Source organism: Leopardus geoffroyi, chromosome A3 (genome assembly GCF_018350155.1).
Source record: "Leopardus geoffroyi isolate Oge1 chromosome A3, O.geoffroyi_Oge1_pat1.0, whole genome shotgun sequence".
Classification (NCBI taxonomy): Eukaryota; Metazoa; Chordata; class Mammalia; order Carnivora; family Felidae; genus Leopardus; species Leopardus geoffroyi.
Genome location: NC_059336.1, coordinates 134170331 through 134187538, shown reverse-complemented (window position 1 = coordinate 134187538; position 17208 = coordinate 134170331). Strand labels below are relative to the sequence as shown.

The 17208-nt window shown below is 46.0% G+C and overlaps 1 protein-coding gene and 1 long non-coding RNA gene across 23 annotated transcripts in view; one reads left to right on the top strand and one right to left on the bottom strand.

Annotated features, from left to right (window-relative positions):
* KIDINS220 (kinase D interacting substrate 220) overlaps positions 1-12717 on the bottom strand; it is a 103296-nt gene extending 90579 nt beyond the window's left edge. For 12 of the 21 annotated variants that reach the window (XR_006703878.1, XR_006703880.1, XR_006703879.1 and 9 more), the window contains exons 1-2: positions 12543-12708; positions 5608-5751 (exon numbers count right to left, since the gene is read on the bottom strand). Coding sequence is in view for 15 of the 21 variants with exons in the window: in XM_045447799.1 (XP_045303755.1) it covers positions 5608-5715 (108 nt within the window). In the remaining 6 variants the exon portion in view is untranslated. Of the gene's footprint in view, positions 1-5607; positions 5752-12499 lie in introns of all 21 variants that reach the window. The other 9 variants (XM_045447800.1, XM_045447807.1, XM_045447811.1 and 6 more) reach the window with 3 other exon arrangements.
* Positions 11411-16703, top strand: LOC123581637. Of its 2 annotated transcripts, XR_006703886.1 has the most exons (4): positions 11411-11942; positions 13018-13207; positions 13933-14080; positions 16248-16703. It is a non-coding gene; the product is annotated as an uncharacterized LOC123581637 (long non-coding RNA). The 2 variants fall into 2 exon arrangements; XR_006703885.1 differs by lacking the exon at positions 16248-16703 and having other exon boundaries at positions 13933-14232.
* Positions 16704-17208: the final 505 nt, after the last annotated feature.

The following is a 17208-nucleotide window of genomic DNA, read 5'->3' as shown; positions in this document are numbered from 1 at the left end:
AAACCTATTCTGGGCCATTCCCTCCTCACCAACAAACCCGTAAGCTCTTTCCCACCTCTGGACCCTCACACAAAGTTTTCCCTCTGTCCCACCCAATTAACTACCAAGAATAAAGTCGCGGCTGTTTCTAAGTTACTCTCTCTCCACAACTGTAGTTAGAAGGTTGGTTAAGCAAGAACTAATAGAATAAACAAATGTTTTGTTATAAGGCCCAGCTTATAAGGTCACATCAGCTCTTGGGTCAAACATCAACCCCTCAGGGAAGCCTTACCAATTCCTCTAGTTTTCCTTTACTATACTAATCCTTGTTTGTAATTACTTACATTTGTGGGATTAACACCTGATTATTATCCCTTTCTCTTAAAGTCTCTAAACTCCACGAGAGTAAGAAGCATGTCTGTTCTTTTATTTAACACTATATCCCCCCCCCCCCCAAAAAAGAGAGGCAAACCAGGAAACAGCCTCTTAACTATACACAACAATCTGATAGTTACAGGAATGGAGGGGATGGGGGATGGGTCAGGCGGGTGATTGGGGGGATGCGCCTGGGTGATTGGGGGGGCGCCTGGGTGACTGGGGGGGCACCTGTGTGACTGGGGGGGCACCTGGGTGATTGGGAGGGCGCCTGGGTGACTGGGGGAGCGCCTGGGTGATTGGGGGGAGCGCCTGGGAGACTGGGGGAGCGCCTGGGTGATTGGGGGGCGCCTGGGTGATTGGCAGACACCTGAGACACCTAGTGGTCAGTCAGCTAGGCATTTGACTCCTGGTTTTGGCTCAAGTCACAATCTCACGGTTCCATGAGTTCGAGCCCGCATTGGGCTCTGTGCTGGCGGTGCAGAGCCTGTTTAGGATGTCTCCCTCTCTGTCTCTACCCCTCCCCTGCTTGTTCCCTCTCTCTCTCTCCCTCTCTCTCTTTTTAAAAAACAAGCGAATAATTACAATAATTGGCAAAAATGCAACAGATGCTATTATAAGAAGAACATAAGAGTTAAACACAAATATTGGTTTAAACAAAGCACACACGTAAAGTGCATTAAACACAGACATTCTTATAGAACAACAGATACTAAATTACATGTCATTCAACCAAAGTCATTAGGGAATGAGGTATTATCCACAAATAGATTTTCCAGGTGAAAAAGTTTATCCTTTAAACATTAAATTTGATTATATATTGTATGATAGCCATTAATTTATAAAGCAATGCACACATTACTTACTACTTATTAAACAGATTACCTTTACACATCATGTTTACAATTCTGAGTCATAACTACAGACATCATTTATCACACCCAGCTTGCCTCTGTCAGCTCTAACCTCTTTGACCAACTTTCTGCAGCACCCTTCTCCCTTCTAATCAACCAGGATAAAAAGTGAGACAACAAAGTCATTGGTGTAATATATAAATTAAAGCCAATTAACCCTGAATCTATGGCCCTAAGGATATATGAATTTTACATCAGAATTTTCAGATTAGTAACTCCAGAGATTCAGACGTTTTTTGTTTACTTTTGGGGGTCACAGTCACGTCAGATAGTTCACAGAGACAGGTGCTTCTAGCATATGAGGGGAAAAAATAACGTAGATGTGTAAAAATACCCATAACACAAACACGAAAGATGATATAAATGTGATTAACTAGAAACGCGCCAGACGAAAGACTTGAATAGTCGTTAGTTTCTCTTGCAGAAACGATTAGTTGTCTCCCAATATTGAGTGACGGGATTGTGTTAGGGGTGGCAACGTGCTCAGCTTAAAAACAAAACCAAAAACAAAATGCCCACGTAGTTCAGCCTGGCTTGCAGCCAGAATCATCCCAGGACACTGCCCCGGCTAAGTGGCCCAGGCCGGCCCGGGAACCAGACAAGCTCGGCCGGCCTGTCTCTGGGCTTCTTGCCTCACGAGACACAATGCCAGCGTTGTGACGGCCAACGCGCAGTGACCAGCACACAGTGAGGAGTAGACAGAAGGGCAGAAGGAGCCTGGGAAGATCTCCTGAAGCCGTCATATCAACCTTGGAATGGTTCCTCCAGCTTATCAGCGCGTGAGAATAAGACCTTAAGTTGATGGAGACATGGTCGTAGGAGCTGTCGCACGCAGTCCAAAGCGATCCTTAACTGATACACCTTTGACAACTACACTACTCATAAAGATAAATAATTTACCAAAAAGGTTGCCGTGAAGTTATTACATTCTAAAAGATAGAAGAAAAGTGACCTTATAAGCTGGGCCTTATAACAAAACGTTCGTTTATTCTATTAGTTCTTGCTTAACCAATCTTCTAACTACAGTTGTGGAGAGAGAGTAACTTAAAACAGCCATGACTTTATCCTTCCATTTTCAAATGAATCACTAAAGGCCCTTTCCATACCTAATCCCATGCATCCCAGCAAACCCCAAGCCCACTACTTTCCAAACTACACAGGATCACCTGTTCACATAACCCTTACTCCACTTACGATGACCTCAAGCCGGAACACATTAGAACAGAACGCTGCACCAAGGGACGTTCCCCCGACAGGTCACCATACTTTATCTCAGCTCCCCAGAAGACTACAGTGCAAAAACGCTTCCTACTCAGGATCCCTTTTTGTTCTTCCCAAATCCTAGGTAGTCCTACTTGAATTTATTTAGGTGTACCAGACCTCAATAACCAGTGCCCCTTAAAGCAAATCTTGGGAGAATATATACTTCTTCCAATGATTGTAATGAAACTAAAACATTTTTAAATTCTCCTTTGAAATCTGCCTCAGAGCCTATTTCTAAGCACATAACAAAATCCACTCCTTGAATTGACAGTCCCACTTCATTTTCTTGGAGAATACTGTCCCACCTCAGCACTAAAATCTTATACCAAGAAGACCTCAGAGAAACTTTCTGTTCTTTTCTAAAAATAAAAGCCCATCACTACTTTACAAAGGGCGAAGACCTGCCATCATTGAGAACGTTCACAGGCTGAGATTTATCTAGTTTACAAATAAAGCAGAGAGAAGAGGTGGCAGGAAATTAGCATTTACTGATGGCAGCCAATTGTATGCTAAATACAGAAATTTCCACCACATTATTTTATTTTATTTTAAGGTTTATTTATTTGGGGGGGGGGGGGGTGAGGGAGAGGAGAGAGACAGACAGACAGAATCCCAAGCAGGCTCCACGCCATCAGCACAGAGCCCAACACTGGGCTTGAACTCACAAACCACAAGATCATGACCTGAGCCAAAATCAGGAGGCAGATGCTTAACTGACTGAGCCGCCCAGGCATCCCACACAGGCTAAGTTCTTCTTGCTTTTTGTTTTTCAAGTAGGTTCTACAACCCAGCATGGAGCCCAACATGAGGCTACAACTCATGACCTTGAGATCAAGACCTGAACTGAGATCAAGAGCCAGTCGCTTAATATTTTATTGATTTGAGACCTTTTCAAAACTGAGAACCAAAACACATTAACATAAGGTAATTACATACTTTTAGGGGCAACAAAGAAGAGAGGAAATCCACACAACTTTATAGAATTCTACAAAATTTAAATTTTATAAACACTTGTAGAAGCAAAATACAATAAAAGGACTTGGGAAAGCTACTTTGTCTCCATCACTCACGCTGAGCCATAGTTTAACAATCCAGGTTGTTTCAAATCATTATTTTAAAACTCGAATTTGAATGGATACAATACTACACTAGATATAAATACCATTAATATTAGTTAAATGCTACCTCATGCATGATGTCAACGTAAGCTCTATACCAAATATGCTTAATTCTTTACACGAATTAGATTAATAAAATTTTGTGCTCATTGATGTGCTATATTTGTCCTTGCATGTGAGGCTATTTTTTCAGTATTCCCATAGAAAATGTCTATGAAGTAATACTTACTATTTTTAAACTATAATCATTTTATTATTCCAAGTATGTTAATATATACTAATTAAAATGACCACTTTTGTAAGTAATTCTTTTTATTTTTTAAATATATTTTTAAGTTTATTTATTTATTTTGAGAGAGAGACAAGAGTGAGGGAGGGGCAGAGGGAGAGGCAGAGAGAGAGATCCCAAGAGGGCTCTGCACGCTCAGTGTGGAGCCCAACATGGGGCTCGAACCCACGAACTGCAAGATCATGACCTGAACCAAAATCAAGAGTTGGACGCTTAACCAACTGAGCCACCCAGGTGTCCCTAAGTAATTCTTTCATAACAGTGAACAATCTCCAATTATAAATTTTCTCTTATCTGTTTAGAACAATTATTGACAATGCACAATCACAGAGGAGTTACCTCCCAAAACATACTGTGTTCAATATAGAAACACTGAATGTATCAGTACATCATTGGATGAACTTATTCTGAAAACTCAAAGAATGGCAACAGAGCATAAACAGATTATGATCTGAAATCAAATAGAACAGAGTTCAAATTTGGGTTCTATCAGGTAATATCTTGGATAGGAAACTGAGGGATTAAGTCCTTTACCTGTAAATCAAGATAAGTATCAGCATTATTTTTTTTTTTTTAATTTTTTTTTTCAACGTTTATTTATTTTTGGGACAGAGAGAGACAGAGCATGAACGGGGGAGGGGCAGAGAGAGAGGGAGACACAGAATCAGAAACAGGCTCCAGGCTCCGAGCCATCAGCCCAGAGCCCGACGCAGGGCTCGAACTCACAGACCGCGAGATCGTGACCTGGCTGAAGTCGGACGCTTAACCGACTGCGCCACCCAGGCGCCCCAGCATTATTCTTTTATTTATTATTATTTTGCAGTGTTTATTTATTTTTGAGAGAGAGAGCACAAGCAGGGGAGGGACAGAGAGAGAGGGGGACACAAAATCTGAAACAGGCTCCAGGCTCTGAGATGTCAGCACAGAACCCAACATGGGGCTCAAACTCACAAACTTCAAGATCATGACCTGAGCCAAAGTCAGACACTTAATCAACTGAGCTACCCAGGTGCCCCTCAGCATGAGCTGATTCAATAAAAACACTATTACAAGGTTATTGCAGTAACAAATTTTTCTTGTTAAGATTTCCTTATGAGAGCTAACATTTAATGAAATTTAGGTACCCTATGTCAAAAATAATCATAGTCATAAACTAAAAACTGTTGATTCAACAGCTTTAAAAACATTTATAATATTTGCATATTCATGTTCATAGCAGCGCTATTTAGGCAATAGCCAGGAGGAAGAAAAATCCCAAAAGTCCATCAATACATAAATGCATAAACAAAATGTGGTATATACGTACAACTGAATGTTACTCAGCTTTAAAAAGGAAAGAAATGTTGTCACACGCTATCACATGATTGCACCTTAAGGATATTATGCTAAGTGAAATAAACCAGTCACAAAAAGACAAATTCTGTATGATTCCACTTATATGAGGTACAAAGAGCAGTCAAGTTCCTAGAAACAGAAGTAGAGGAGTAGCTGCCAGGGGCTGGGGAGAGAAAGAAATAGGGAGTTGGAGCTTCAAGCACTTTTAACAATCTTACCAAGGTTAAGAACTTCCTATATCTTACATTTTTCCTTGGCACAACACCTTGTACACAGTAGTCGGTAGTCAACCAATGTTTGTTCAAGGATTTTAATTTCAGAAACTTGGTCTTACCTCATTTCTCTCATCTACATCTTTGCATTTTTCTAGAAGAGCTTTCAGGGCAGGAATGTTTTCCTCTTCCACATAATTTATTACACTCTGTGATATCAGAACTGACATTTTCACGAAAAGTTGTAGTTCCCTTTATTGCAAAACCTGTCAAAAGCAGATTATATAAAACACACATATTGATTAGGAAAGCACAGATGTGACTGAGGGGAAAAAATAACTAAGTTACTACTAACTATATTATCATTCTTCACCTTACATTTGTACAAGTAGACCTCCACCTGCAGGAGCGAAGGCCCCACAGCCCAGCTGTCAAAATGCCCACCCTGCCCTTGCCAAGACTCACACACAACTCGGCCTTAACTCATCCAAGTCCCAAACTCCATACTCATCCCCCCAGCCGTCCTCATCACCTCCCCTACACAAAAGGAAGTGCTCCACTTCTCCTCCACCTCAGGAAATGGCAGCTCCAGCTCTGTTCCTCCATGGAATTCTCTCTGCCTTGTCTCACCCTCTCCACTCCACATTCAATCTATTAGCAAATCCTTTTGGCTCTACCTATAAAACATATTTCACATCCAACCACTACTCACCACCTCCATCACAACCACCCTGGTCCAAGCCACTGTGACTTCTCATCTAGATCCTAACTGTTCTCCTTCCTTCCGTTCGCCTTCCTCACAATCCTCTGCGAGGCAACCACGGCGATCTTCTGAAAACATAAGTCTGACCAGAGCTTCTTAACGCATAACATGCATCGGCATCACCTAGACAGCCTGTAAAACACAGATGCCTGGGCCTCGCCCCCAGAGTCTGACTCGGTAGGTGTGGGTGCAGCCCCTGAGTCTGCATCTTTAACAAGGTCCGGCAGCCGCTGCTGCTGACTGAAGAACCACATCTGGCAGAGCACTGAGTCAGATTACATCCTTCTTTGCTCAAAGCCTTCCAATGGCTTCACCAGGAACTCAAATCACGGGTGTTACCTTGGTCTCCATGACTCTAAGTGACCTCATCTCCTACCACTCTCCCTTATCCATTTCATTGCCTGAAGAGGTCAAGTGCTGTGCCACCCCAGGGATTCTGTCTGCCTAAATCTCTTCCACCGAAACGCACATGGCTCCCTCCCTCACTTCCTTCAATCACCTTGTTAGGAAAGTCTAATCTGACCATAAATGATGTGAAATAGTAACAACCTCACACATACTCCACAGGGGTCCCCACATTCCCACCTCCTTGCCCTCCTTTACTTCTCAGTGGCCCTTACCACCATTGGAAATACGACATATTGTGTGTTTATTGTCCATCTACCATTACTAGAATGTAAACGCAAAAAAGGTAGGCATGATGTTGTATCCAGTTGGACATCCAAATACAAATAAACAAATCTCAACCCATACCTTACACAAAATGCATATACTAAAATTGACCTAAATATCTAAAAAACACAAAACTTCTAGAAGATAATATAGACTATTCTGGATTAAACGAAGATTTCTTTGATATGACACTAAAAGCATGGTTCTCAAAAAAAGAAAATCGATAAATCAGTTCACCGAAATTACAAACTTTTTCTCTAAGAGAATACCATTACCTGGGACTAGTGATGTCTTTTTTCCTTCCATTTCCCCCCCTCCTCTTGAACAATGTCAATTACTGGTATTCCACGCTTGTTCCCTCATCGTACTTTATAGCTCCTGACTTCTCGAGTTTCACACGTTCACAGACGGACAGGAATCATGCCCCAGGATGGCTCTACCCCGAGCTTTACTCATACCTGATTTCTATGATGAGATTTAGAACCTGAGAGCTGAAATTCAAATGAGTTTTGGGACTCTGAGTTAAAGCTGAACTGAGACTTTGGGGGCCCTTGGGATAGGTTCATGTGTTTTGCATGTGGGATGGAAGTCTATCTTTGGGGACCAGAAGACAAACTATTCCACTATATGATTCCATTTATATGACATTCTGAAAAAGGAAAACTATATGGACAGAAAATAGAACAGAGGTTGTCAGAGTCTAAGGGGGGAGAATGAGGTGACTACATTGGGGTACAAGTGCATTTGGGGAGTTCTTGGACTATTCTATATTCTGATTGTGGTGGTAGTCACATGATTATATGCATGTGTCAAAATTCAAAACTGGACACTGAAAAGGTAAATAATATTGGTGTGAATTGTACCTCAATAATACCTTATTTTTTTTTTAAATCCTCAAAGTTAAGTAACTTCACTCCTCAGAATCAATTCTAAAAACATAAAAAACATGGACAAAGATTTTAAATACAACACAATTTTATTCATAAGAACAAAAACTCAGATATGGGAGATTACATAAATTATGATATGGTCACACAGTGGAATCAGATAGAGTCGTCGACATGTTTCCAAAAAAATATACTAACGAAAAAAAATGTTCGTGATATATTTAGTGGCAGAAAAAAAACTACAACAAAAAAACAAAAAAAATATACAACATCTCAACTATTTTAAATATATACCTTTTAAAGTACTGAAATGAAACAGATCAAATGGTGATGGCATTAATGTAAATTTTATTTTCTTTAGAAACTTTATTTCCTAATGCTTATCCCCTCTCCAGGAAGTATAACTGACATACAATATCCTGTTAGTTTCAAGTGTACGTTATCTCCATCTGTCACTACACAAAGCTATTACAATACTATTGACTCTACTGACTGTACTCCCCAGGCCGTACATTACATCCCCTAGAATATGATACTTTTATCACTGCAAACCAGTGAGAGAAATTTTTGGAAGTCATCACCAATATCCAACGCCTCCATTTGTTCTCACATCTTCTAGGATCAAGGCTAAAACCCCACTCAACCCCATAGCCCAGCCAAGCTGAAGCACTCAGAGTTGCCCCCACCTGCGTCCTGCTCCACACACCCCTCCCTTTTGCTCAACTTCCTCCATTTTGAGCACTATCCTCACATCCACCCTTTCAAAGCACTGACTGCTCTCTTCAGTGTGCAACAGTTACCATTTTCAGTCTAATGTACTTCCCAACATCTGGGATCGGCCAACCCCACTCTCAGTGCCCTAGTTCAGGGCCTTCACCATATATGCTAATCAAGACTCCTGAGGGTACAAGAGACAAATTTAACCCAGCTTCAGCCAAACAGGAGATTTATTTTAAGGATACTGATTTATTTCCCATAAGCACACTGTGGGAAAGGTGGGTGTCCCTGGACCTCAAATGCCAGGAGAATTCTCATTCTCTATTATAGACCAACTTTGTCTACACAAGTGGAAAAATGGCTGCCAAGAGCTACCTAGGCCCAAATCAGGTTCTCAAATCAGAGAAAGCAGATGGTGGTTTGTTCCCAGATTCAAAAGTCCCAGCTTGGATCAAGTGCCAACCAGAACCAATTAACTATGGTCACAGGGTTGGGAGGGGGTTACAAGGTCACATAGTATTGGCACTGTTTTCAGAAAAGAGAAAACTGTTATAATCTAGGCACTTGTCCTAAAAATTCCTACTGCACCATCTCTCACCTGGATCAATGTGATAGTCCCCCAACTTAAGTCTCCTGTCTCCAGTCTTCCCCTACCTCAATCAAACTGCCACAGCGAAGCAAGAGGGATCTAAAATAACTTCCTTTTTAAAATCCTTCTGTTAGTTCCCCATAAATTCATGCCGGGAGAACAAAAGATGGTGGTTTTATAACTCACGAGTCATTCAAGGAATTGAAGCCCCTGAAGCCTTTAAACGCCATTGTAAATATTCACTATTCAATTCTACGATTCCTATGGAAAACTCTGCTCTGTGCAGAGCAGTGAGAACTCATACACGCATTCCTGGATTATGATGGTGAAGACAGATCCTTCACAGTCTGGCCACATCTGACCATTCCAGCCCCACCTCTGTCTCCCCTTCCAGACCCCTCCCTCCCACCCTCTACCCAAACCTGCTTCCCCACTCCCAGGTCCAGGCAGATTAATCTGCTAATCTGACCGCCCCACACTTTCTTTTTGCTAGGCCTCCGCGCCCATATCCCCCTGAGTTTAGAAAGCCCATCCTCCACAGATATGCCCAGACAGTTTCTACTCGTCTTCTGGACGTGGCTCTAACATTATCTTTTTCTGGAAGCCTCCACTGGCTGGCTGCTTACTCTGAGTTGGGCCAGTGCCCTGACTCTCCGACTCCACACTCTGTGCATACACCTAAACTTAGACTGCTTATATACCATTTTACCCATCCTTGGCCACAGTTTAGAGCTAGAGCTCTAAACTCCAAGTTCTTGCAAGAACCACCTGGTATCTAACACAATGCCCATAAAATTGGGGCCGAGAAAGAGAAAAGCAGCCCTTGGCTGTCAGGAACTGGCCTGGCATGCACAGCCTGACCCTGGCACTGTCATGTGAAGATAAACACGGACAGCCAAATGACTGTGTAGTGTATACCCAAGAAACAATGAATAGCATGGCGGGGGGGTGGGGGGGGGGTGGGGGGAGGAGTTTTAAGTAAAAGTGAGAGCTAAGACTGGAAAGTGAGGGTGGCTGGTTACATCCTAACTTCTTCAAAGATGAGGACTGTCTCTCCTTCGTTCTCATCTCTCCAGAACCTACCACAGGAGCAGTGCAGGTAGAAACATCCCAGATAGCTGTCAAACTGGATAAATGCACAGGTATACCAAACGTGCCTCCTCCGTAGGTCTTTGCTGCCCACAGGCTCTGCTTCCCTCAACAGCCCCATTTTCTACCATCAACATAACCAAGGATGGGCACGTGATCTGGGACCTGCGAATGCTCAAAAACATAAGCCAGGCCAACGAGATTCCTCCCTTGAGAACTGGGAATTAGAGACAAAGACTCAGTTATTATGGGCCATTTTCAAAACGATACAGTTTTGAGACAGCCAGTCAGCAGAGAGAGAACCGAACAGATAAGAACAGAGAAAACGACTCCTCATAAGGAAGAAAACAAACGTGGCCCCCGGGGAGAGGGGCAGAAGGTGAAGCTGCCTTGGATGCTGACTTCTTGCTGATTCCCATTAAGTCCCATAAATCTCCTTTTCCCTGAGGTAAAAGAGTAAGTCTCCAGCCCTTGCCTTCAAAACAGCCCTAAATAGTGGCAGATAAAGCTGAGAAACTGACAGTTTTTGAGCAAAGGCAGGAAGAGGGAGATGGCACGCTGGCATGGTCCTGGGGAAGGTAATCTCCCAGCAGTGTACGTGACCCCGACTAGAAAAACACGGAAAATGAGAACTCCCCAGCCAGGGAACCACCAAAACAACCCAGGGGAGAGGGGACGGGTGGTGGGGATGATGAAGAAAGGACAGATATGAGCTTGAACAACGTAAGATCCTCCATATTTGACCTTTTCACCTACCAAAATATCGAGAAGAGAGATTCTGGATGTAAGATCAAAGAAATCATGCGACTGGAGATTTTTTTTTTGAAATCTTTGGAAACTCAAAGATGATTAGATGCCAAGCATAGGTGGCTGGAGGAGGGTGCAGCCATTAACAAAAAGAGGGAAGAGGGAACTCGGAAGTGGGGGGGGGGAGGTGGAGTCAGGAGTTCTCTCTGCAGGGTAGTGCCCCCCTCCCTCCTCACCACTCCCGCCCTGGGGTGCCTTGGCAGGCTGAATTTGAGGTGCTCCAAGAACAGCTGGGTTGGATAATCCACCCGGCATTGGGAAAAACGGATCTGGAAATCATTCACACAAAGAATGCCGAACAAGGATTCTCATCCTTGCGTCCACCGGAGTGACTTGGTAAGTGGGCCAGATACACGTATTCCTTGGCTTCTCCCCCAGAGAATCCCATTGGGTAGATCTGGGGTGGGCCCAGAACCGACATTTTAACAAGCACCCCAGAATGATTTTCATGAGCGTGTCCGTGCTACTAAAGCTCCAGAACAAAGAACGCAGTCTTGCCCGCAGAATTTATCAACCTTGACTCTCCATCAACTCCCCTAAGGTGCTTTAATTTTTTAGACGTTTGTTCCTCCGTGTTGCCCAAGTATGGGCAATGCCAAGACGTCAGAATCACCCCCGCCCCCCATAATCGGAAGGGGTGATTCCAGAGCCACACCCCAGGCCAGCGGTAAGGCTAGCAAAACCACATTTTTAGCCAGCGCCCCTAGCGGCCGGCAGAGACGCTTCCATAAACGGTTTTTAATAAGAAAACATTGCTCATCGGTTTAAACCCCTGTGTCAACAACGACTTGAAAGAAAAATAACCCAATATTGCTGGCTGACAAGGAAATCGCTTCCCTATAAATAAATCCCAGACGCGTCGCAATCAATGGCTTGCTGATATTCTGCCAGGCAGATAAAGGCCCACACAGGACAATGGAGCAATGAAGCCCGGTAAGAAAGCAAGGGAGGAAAACCAACCACCCCGCCCTTGGAAGCCCGGGGAGAGAAATCTGGAACGCCTGCGGTAACGGTACCAGCGACGGCGGGTCCCCAAGTGGAGGCCGTGCCAGCTGGACAAAAGAAAAACAATGGTTTCACTCAGGTTCCCCGCCCCCAGCCAAGCACCTCTCCGCCGGCCGGCGGACTGACCACCGCGGACACCAAGTCCCAGACCTTCCCGGCGCTCCAGCTAGCCGGACCCCGAGCCCCCCACCCCCCGCCCCCACCCCGGCTCCCAGCCGCGACCCCCCCACCCCCGGCCCGGCCCTCTCCCCGCCCGGCCGCGGCCCTTCCTCACAGGGCCTCCCCCCTCCCCTCCCCCCCACGCCCGGCCGCGGGCCCTCCGCGCTCGGCCTCGCCCCCTCCCCACCCACCTCCCTCCTCACCCGGCCGCGGGCCCCTCCACACCCGGCCTCGCCCCCTCCTCACCAGGCCGCGGGCCCTCCGCACCCGGCGTCGCCCGGCGAGACACCCGGCCTCGCCCCCTCCCCGCTGGGCCTCGCCCCCACCTGCTCGCCCCAGTCATCCCGCGAAGCCGACCACCGCACTGACCGTCTCATAACGCGGCCCGAGGACCGCGCCTACAGCTCGAACGGAAAGGACCCGCTTTGCCGCGGGCGCTGTCAGAGGACGGGAAAGGGAGAGACGGCGGCTTTCAGCGCTTCGCCCTCAACAAACCCGGCGGCCATTTTCCTCCATCTCCGCGAACTGACAGATCACGTGGCCGCGGGTGACGGGGCGGGGCGGAAGGTGGCCACGCCCCCCAGGCGGGCGGGGGCCAGCCCCGAAGGCTGCGGGGCGCGTGTGGGCGGGTGGGTGTGGTGCAGGGTCAGCGAATCACCGCGCTCAGCGGCCCTCCGCCCCCTCCCTCTGGCCTCCAAAGGGGTGCAATTTGACAAGCGCCGCGGGCAGTATTTTCTTCCTCGTCAGTGTCACTCTTCCGATTAACGTTCACTCACTCCTAATCCCTATTCACCATTGTAATCAAATTGTACGCAGAGTAATTTAAACCCAATTATAATTTCAGAAGACATCTCTAAGGCGTTGCAGACGAAGGCCTGCTCAAGCCCCTTCCTCGGGAACCCACAGGAGAGGTGTCAGCCCCGTGGAGCGCCTGTGGGATCTGCACTCCTGGTCTTCCAGAGAGCCCACCGCCTCCCTCCCCGGCTCCCCAGACCCCTGGCCAGCCCGGGCCGTCCACCCAGTCTCTGCTGAAGGTACCTCGGTCTTTCCCGAGGCCAGAGCGATTGACAGCTTTCAACTCACTTCTCACTGTTTCACTCGGGTCCAGACTCCTTCCTGGAAGTGTTCCCCTCTCTGGGCTTCTATGACTCTCATTCTGCTAGTTTTCCTCCCATTCCTCTGGCTGCACCTGTCAGATTCGACCTCCCTTAAATTGCTGGTGTTTCCAGAGTTCAGCGCAAAGCTGGACTCTTCACCGTCCCCACCCAGTGTGATCCTCCTCCTGGACTGCTCCTGTCTGGGGACCTGGCTCCTGTCGCCCAGCCACCGAGACCGAGACTGGAATTGGGAAGTCTTTTTATAACCTCTCCCTCCCCTTCCCAATGACATCCCATCAGCCTCTTCATAAACCCCCATCAGTCTAAAGGCTGCTGAAGCTCCCCTCCAGGGCTATCCCCAGAGCCCCCAACCCTCTCCCTGCCTCTGCTGGTGCCCTGCTAACTGGTTCTCCAGCAGATTGCTCCCTCAGGTCACTGCTTTGCCTAAACTCCTCAGCAGCCTTCCATTTCCATAAAATAGATTCCCAAAAAGTACTTAACATGCAAGACTCCTGGGGGGGGGGGGCGGGCTCCTGACCCACTTCTAACCCCTGCTCCACCCACTAGTTTCCGCCTATCCTGCCCCCACCCCCAGGCTGGCAAGTATTTACAGTTCCTGGAACCATGGGCCTGACTCTTCCTCATTTCCATTCTTTTCCCAGGACGTTCTTCCCTGCCTCTTGCCCAGCTGCTTCCAAGAGATGAATTCCTTTTTCTAAGATACAATTTAAGTAGTCCCCAGTTTTGTATAGCTTCCTGGAAGACTTCAAGCAGAGCTGGCCAGCCCATCTTCGGTATCCATAGGGCCTAGTAGGTACTCAGCATGTGTTAAAGCATTTTTAACCTGTTTACCTGTCTTCTCCCACTATAAGGTTCAGTCCATCCTTATTCCGCACCAACTCCCTTACCCTGTTTGGCACAGTGTCTGGCCTTAACAAACCACTGAGGAAGAAACCACACTATCTACAACGCTGTCAAATTATTTGGGGGTGCTCCCTCCTGGTCTCATGCATGTCACAGCAATATCTGATGGAGCCATACTCCTTGTTGGCTTTTTCTAGAAGTTGCCAGCTTGATCCACAGAGAAATGTTTTCAATGGTTCCCAGCCTTGGCACATCAGACGCATCCGTGGACCTTCTTAAAAACTAAAAGCACACTTGGGGATTTAAAAAAAAACATCTCCCCAGCTGATCCTAATGACATACCATTCTCAGACTTGGGTTTCAGTCCCATCGTGTCCAAATCAGTGATTTCAATATGAACATACTGTTTTAATGTCAAGTGATTTTTTGAAGGCCTACCCAGGATAGCAGGTGACATTTTAGTAACCCCTGATTGTGACAGTGACATGGGAATAGGAATTTGTGGTTTGACAAGAATCGGTAGCCCCAGAAAGGTAGCCTGGGCTCGAAACACAATGAATTGAGTAGTCAGCCAGGCATTTGACAGATGTTCTGGAGGAGTTTGCGCACACAAAGAGAAAATGTGACTTACGTATCAGAAAACGGGCCAAAAGGCACTGAAGATCTCACTGAAGTGTCGGGCAGGGAGATGATGACTCAGGAAGGCAGGGTTCTTGAATCCTCATGCGCCTTCCCCGAGGAGCTCCCCCGCCTGTGATAATCCCGTGTGGCACCACCACGCGCCCCAGCCCCTTCTCCCCATAATTTCTGGAAGCGCAACGGGCCTGCCCGGTTAGCACAACCACCCCTTCCAACAAGCTGGCGTTAGACAGGCCTCAGCTTCTGTATCAGCTGAGCTCTGCCCACCCAGCAGGTGTCAGCCGGGCTGAGTGCCAGTGAACTGCCTCTCCAGAACACCTCTCTGGGGGATACTGGAATATACAACAGCAGGCAAGGTACGGGAGGTGGGGCAGGAAGCTCTGGTCCTCCAGCTTAAGTGGTCCCAAGCACCCATGCACTGCTGTGGGGATTTCTCAGTTAAGAGCCTGGCAAATCCCATTCTAGAAGTGCGACGTTCAGTCCCAGACGCCAGAAAGACAATTGCCGATGCTACCTGAATGCCCTCCCTTCCTCTGTCATCCCCCTTCCCAAAACAACCCTGAAGATACTCAGTGTACAAGTGGTTCTTTTAGGAATCGTTTTTAAAACCGTCCATATAACAGCCTGGAAAGAAGCTACTGGAAACAGGCTTTACTCCAGCCCAAATTTTAGTGGAGGATGAGAGGAAGGTCGGATGACAGCAAGGAAAGCCGAGAGGGAGAAGAGAGAAGCACTGAGGGAAATGAGAGATCTTGCCAGCTAGGGTTCCTCCTCCCTTGCATATCTGACCTGGGGAAGGGAGAACCTTAAATTCAGGAGTTTTAGTATTATCCAGGCCATGCATTTAATTACCAAAATGAGAATCTTTAAACCAAAAGTGAACAGATAGTTTTATGATCTAAGAGGGAGGAGAAAATTATTTTTTTTTTAAAGTTCATTTATTTATTTTGAGAGCGAGCCAGAGAGAGAACGCATATGGGCACATAGCAGGGGAGGGGCAGAGAGAGAAGAAGAGAGAATCCCAAGCGGGCTCCACACTGTCAGCATAGAGCCCAGTGCAGGGCTCCAAATCTTGAACTGTTAGATCATGACCTGAGCCGAAATCAGGAGTCAGACACTTAACCAACTGAGCCCTAACCCAAGCGCCCCAAGGAGGAAAATTGTTAAGTGATGAGCCCTACTGGATATTTCATCCGCTCCCAGGGGCGGGGAGCGAGGCGTAGCTGTAGAGTTTGTGCAGATGCGGTTCTGAGGAAAAGAGAGTTATTTTATAATCCCGCCATATCCCATTCTCCTCTATCAACACAATGGTTACATTTAGGAAATTACATCTGTTTTGATAATAAATATGCCCTAACTCATGCCAAATGTCGTTTATTCCTTTCGTGCTTAGGGATTCTAATACTCCCACCTTGCTTCAATGTAACTATTGCAAAATAGAACTGAAATTCCTTCTCCTCCGTTTTCTTTCCAGCCTCTCTCTTCTTCCACTTTCCTTGATCTTTTTGCAGTTTATACAGCTTACCTAAATCTTTCTGGCAAACCCATCCGAAGGCTTTCCTGCTTCAGCAGAAACACGTCAATCACTCTAAGAGTCCGGCCTCTCTACGTGTCCTGTGCCATTACGTGCAAGGAAAACTATGAGGTATTGTTCCACCCCTCACCACCCTCCCCATCAACACTGTAATTTTCATCACCCTTCTATCTTTTTTAACAGTATCAGCATATCGGGATGAGGATCTCAGCAGCCCAATCTCCTTACATGGCTTCAGTTTCATTTTAGATCATATTTTCCATAGAAATCTTAAGAAGTTATACACGCTATGTTGCTTTTAAAACGGCCTTCCTTTAGGGCGCCTCTTGGTTTCAGCTCAGGTCATGATCTCATGGTTTGTGAGTTCAAGCCCCATGCCTAGGCCCTGCACTGACAGCTTTGCAGGCTGCTTGGGATTCTGTCTCCCTCTCTCTCTGTCCCTCCCCCACCCTCTCAAAAGAAATAAATAAACATCTTAGACTGCTTTCCAGGGGTGCCTGGGTGGCTCAGTCGGTTAAGTGTCCGACTTCAGCTCAAATCATGATCTCACGGTTCGTGGGTTCAAGCCCCTGTGCTGACAGCTCAGAGCCTGGAGCCTGCTTCAGATTCTATGTGTCCCTCTCTCTCTGCCCCTCCCCTGCTTGCACTTTATCTCTCTCTCTCTCTCTCTCTCAAAAATGAATAAACATTAAAAAATTTTTTTTTAATTTTTTTAACTGCTTTCCTTTGATTATAAAAGGAGCATGTGTTCATTATGAAGAATTTGGAAAATGCAAAAAACCTGAAGAGGTATCTCTCCTAATCTCACCACAGAGAGTTCTTTAACTTTCTAAATAGATTTGAAACAAAAACTTTATTGACCAAAGTTATTACCTGTTTTTTGGTAAGTTATCATTTATTT